Raw genomic sequence first — 3,958 nt, 5'->3', positions numbered from 1 at the left:
ATAAAACAATATCTCACATCCACAATCTTAGAACATGAACAATACAAGTAGTATAAAAATTAAATAGGATGATAATCAGGATCAAATAAAGAGCAATAAGAGCAGAATGAAAAGAACATCAACATGCAAATAGTATAAAAGTTATAAAAATTGAATAGGATGATAATCAACGATAATAGTTGAATAGGATGATAATAAAAGCAAAATGAAAAGAGCCTCAACAATAATACAAGTAGTATAAAAGTTGAATAACATGATAATCAGGATCGAATATCATTCTGTCTTTAGGTGATGATATGGAATAGAATTGAATCGAAAAGTTTAATGATCACTGAATAGTTAATAAAGAGAATAAAACGGTAATTAGAATTAAATAAGTATTTAGATGTTGTATATGTGTTTAATAATACAATGTATAATAGAGTTTAATGAGTTTAATGGATTGCATATAGATCTATTATTCATAGGTGTCGTCCATTGTTGTATATAGAGTTTAATGGACTGTATATGCGTCATTGTCGTTATTTTGAATCGCCATAGAGTTTAATGGATTGTAGATGCCCTTCGTTGTCGGCCATTGTCGTGTATAATGAATTGTAGATGCCCTTAGTTGTCGGCCATTGTTTGAATCGCCATCTTAAGGTGTATTAATTATACTATACGTTTGACAATACTTTGCAGAGAAAAAAAGACAAGAGCGAACAAAAAAAAAACACATGTTCGTACACCAATTATTTCCACAAAGAACGTGTGGCATTTACATTACAAACATAAAACATGAAAACACATGCATCTTCGTCTACATCAACATTACACCACCACTTCACTGCCTTCTGTTCTTACCACCTCCTTCACCAATTTGCTGCTCTCCCTTGTAATCACCTTGCCCAACCAGCATCTCTTTCGTATTCTGTCCTATTTCCACCAATGTCTCGCCGATCACCCTCATCACACCTCCGGCCGCCGCACCACCACCACCACCACCACTTTGCTTCTCGAAACCACCTTCTTCCATTCCTTCATGCTCAAAACTTTGTTCATATCCACCCTGTTCATCGTACCCTTTGTTGGTCTCTGTCCCTTGATTCATGAAATCCGATGCCATCTCCCCTACACTCTCGCTCTCGTTTCTCAGTCCACCAAATTCACCTTCATCCTATAGAGTCACAACTGGAAATATCCTAAGAAAACCTAAATATATAATGAATAAATGAAACGAATTAGAAGAAGAGAAAACGACTTACCTTGGCGTTTTTGGCTTCTAATTCTCTCAGCTTTTCGGATTTCTTCTTCGCAGCATAGTCTTTTACATTCTCCTCAGCTCCCACCACCATGTCCTTCGTTTTCGTCCCCACTTTAACCACCACATCCTTCGTCGCTACTGCTGTATCGCCGGCGAAACCAGCTACTCCGGCGGTCACATTTGCCACCGTCTTAGTCACACCCACCGCTGTATCACCGGCAAGCTCCGCAGCACTCCACCCCGCTACCACTGCCTTGTCTTTCACCACACCCGCCACCTTGCCTACGTACCCGGCTGTTGTCTTCCCTGTTTCTAATGCAACGTCTTTAGCTGCCACAGCTTTTTCTCCGACGTAACTTGCCCCTTTCTTGCTCACATCCACTGCCGTATCCGTTATTCCGGTTGTCTTTTCTGCAACTACGTCTTTGGCCTGAACAGACTTCTCTACAGTGTAATCTTTTGCCATCGCCGCCTTCTCCATTGCGGTTTGAGTGGCTGCTGAAAGACTCTCTTTTGCCTGCTGACCGGTTTGCTGACCTTTCTCGAGAGTGTAATCTTTGGCTCTTGCAGCCTTCTCGGCGGCGGTTTGTGCGGCGTATGTAAGACTCTGCTTTGCCTGCTGACCGGTTTGTTGACCTTTTTCGAGAGTGTAGTCTTTGGCTCTTGCAGCCTTCTCAGCGGCAGTTTGAGCGGCGGAAGTAAGGCTCTGCTTTGCCTGCTGACCGGTTTGTTGACCTTTCTCGAGAGTGTAATCTTTGGCTCTTGCGGCCTTCTCTCCAACCGTTTGAGTGGCGGAAGTTAGGCTCTGCTTTGCTTGCTGACCAGTTTGTTGTCCCTTCTCGACGGCGTAATCTTTTGCCCTCGCAGCCTTCTCAGCTGCGGTCTGTGTTGCACCAGAAACTCTCTCTCTTGCCTGCTCACCAGTTTGTCGTCCCTTTTCAAGGGTGTAATCTGTAGCCTTCGCACCCTTTCCCGATGCTGTTTGGGTTACACCAGAAACGCTATTTTTAGTCTGCTCACTGGTTTGCTGACCCTTGTGACCGGTGTGAGTTGCACTCACTTTCGATTGCTGACCTTTTGGCCGGCTTGCTGACTGAGTCACATTTTCGCCTTGAGAGGCGCCCATCTCTTTCGCCTTCTGGTGTCGTTCCTCGGCGGCTCTAATGGCTTCCATGGAGTTCTGTTGTGCAGTTCCTCTAAGCTTCGAGATGTCTTCAAGCGAAGGCCCTTTGTATTGCTCTTGTACGTCACCACTTTGCTTATGAGCCTCCCCCAATTTGCTATGTTCCCTGCTTTTCATGGTAGTAGTACCTTGTGTCATATCTTTCTGCGTTTTGCTTTGACCATGCATTTCATCATCTTTACCACCCATGGTTCCGATGACGTGGTGGGATACCACGGCGTCACCGGTATCTTTCACAGTGAGCGACTCGAAATGACTAGCCATTTTCGGGACCTTGTCTTTTTCGACATGAATCTCTCGATCACCGGTTTTGTTCTCCCTCCTTAGCTGATCTGAAGCCATGATTTCACGTTTCTTTTCTAGTGAATGTTGGATGAGATTTTCGTGTGTGATGTATACGGAAGGTGTATGAATTCGCAGAAAATGGGATGGGGAATTTAAAGGACATAGGTAGCGGTTTTAAGGATATTGATAAAAGAAGATAGAGCAACACGTGGAGGTCAAGGGGAAATGGTAGGGGCGAGTCAGCAAATGGACGGTGGTCTGAGTTAGCGAATGGTGGTACACGTAGACGTGGATAAACGTGCATCATCTTAGGTCTCAGGACACGAATTTTATCAGCAAGTTTCTAAAGACTTTTGATCAAATCCTTTCACTTTGTTTCGTATTGTTGTATACTGGAATTCGGCAGGTCCAATGGGGTTCAAACTCATATGATTATATCATATGTAAGTAAAAGAAAAGTCTCGTCGAAACTTCTATACATACTTAAGAATAAATAAATTGTGTACTTTAAACAATTGTGTCAAGAGGGGATCTTATCTAGCATTGTTTTAGGTTTGCAAGTTTAGAATCGTAAGATCGCTGATCGCATGCTAACATCCCACAAAATAAATCATAAATTTAATTTATAACTTTAAAACATAAAAATATTTCAAACTTTCAATTTTCTGTTAAAAATTATAAAAAGTTTAAAATATTAGTTTTAAGTCAGAACACAAAATAATAAACGGTAAATTCCTAAAACATAATAGAGATAAAGTGGTAAAAAATCATTTACAAAAAAAAAAATCAAGTTATTCGGATTGGATCCCGTTACTAAGATCCTACACTACAAGAAGATTGGGCAACAGCGGCGACGTCTGTCGTCGCTAATACCTTTAGCAGCAACGCGTCGCCGCAAATGTGTCGCCGGTAATGCTTCGTCGCTAATACGTTTCTGGTCGTCGCTAAAGGTTGATCGTCGCCGCTATTGACATGTAGCCGCTAATACATGTATGTCGCCTCTAATACATTTATGTCGCCACAAAAACAATTTTGGTTTTTTTTATTATTATTATTTTATTTTATTTTATTTATTTATTTAACATTAAATTTATATAAAAAAACAATATAGCATTTATAAAATCTGATAACTTTTAATAGAAATATTAATCCATAGACAACCAATTAAAAATATTAATCCATACACAACCAATCCAAAATATTAATCTATACCACATTCTAAAGTATTCTTTCAAATTACAAAAAAT

The 3,958-nt window shown here is 40.6% G+C and overlaps 1 protein-coding gene across 2 annotated transcripts; it reads right to left on the bottom strand.

Annotated features, from left to right (window-relative positions):
• Nucleotides 1-670: 670 nt before the first annotated feature.
• LOC145070252 (late embryogenesis abundant domain-containing protein / LEA domain-containing protein) lies at nucleotides 671-2,864 on the bottom strand. Of its 2 annotated transcripts, none has more exons than XM_079017189.1 (2): nucleotides 1,245-2,863; nucleotides 671-1,156 (listed from the first exon to the last, which is right to left on the bottom strand). In XM_079017189.1, the coding sequence occupies exons 1-2, from the start codon at nucleotides 2,766-2,768 to the stop codon at nucleotides 824-826; spliced, it is 1,857 nt and encodes a 618-aa protein (XP_078873315.1). In that variant the 5' UTR covers nucleotides 2,769-2,863; the 3' UTR covers nucleotides 671-823. The 2 variants fall into 2 exon arrangements, with proteins under 2 accessions (XP_078873315.1, XP_078873316.1); XM_079017190.1 differs by having other exon boundaries at nucleotides 1,051-1,170; nucleotides 1,245-2,864.
• Nucleotides 2,865-3,958: the final 1,094 nt, after the last annotated feature.

Source organism: Lactuca serriola, chromosome 8, assembly GCF_051521515.1.
Source record: "Lactuca serriola cultivar US96UC23 chromosome 8, Lser_US96UC23_V15, whole genome shotgun sequence".
Taxonomy (NCBI): Eukaryota; Viridiplantae; Streptophyta; class Magnoliopsida; order Asterales; family Asteraceae; genus Lactuca; species Lactuca serriola.
The sequence above is the reverse complement of the archived record's forward strand: the minus strand, read 5'-3'. Positions and strand labels throughout refer to the sequence as shown.

Coding starts and splice junctions, on each gene's coding strand:
- LOC145070252 (XM_079017189.1), bottom strand. CDS start 2,768: ATGGCTTCAGATCAGCTAAGGAGGGAGAACAAAACCGGTGATCGAGAG. Junction 1,157..1,244: donor TAGAAGCCAAAAACGCCAAG/GTAAGTCGTTTT, acceptor GTGACTCTATAG/GATGAAGGTGAATTTGGTGG.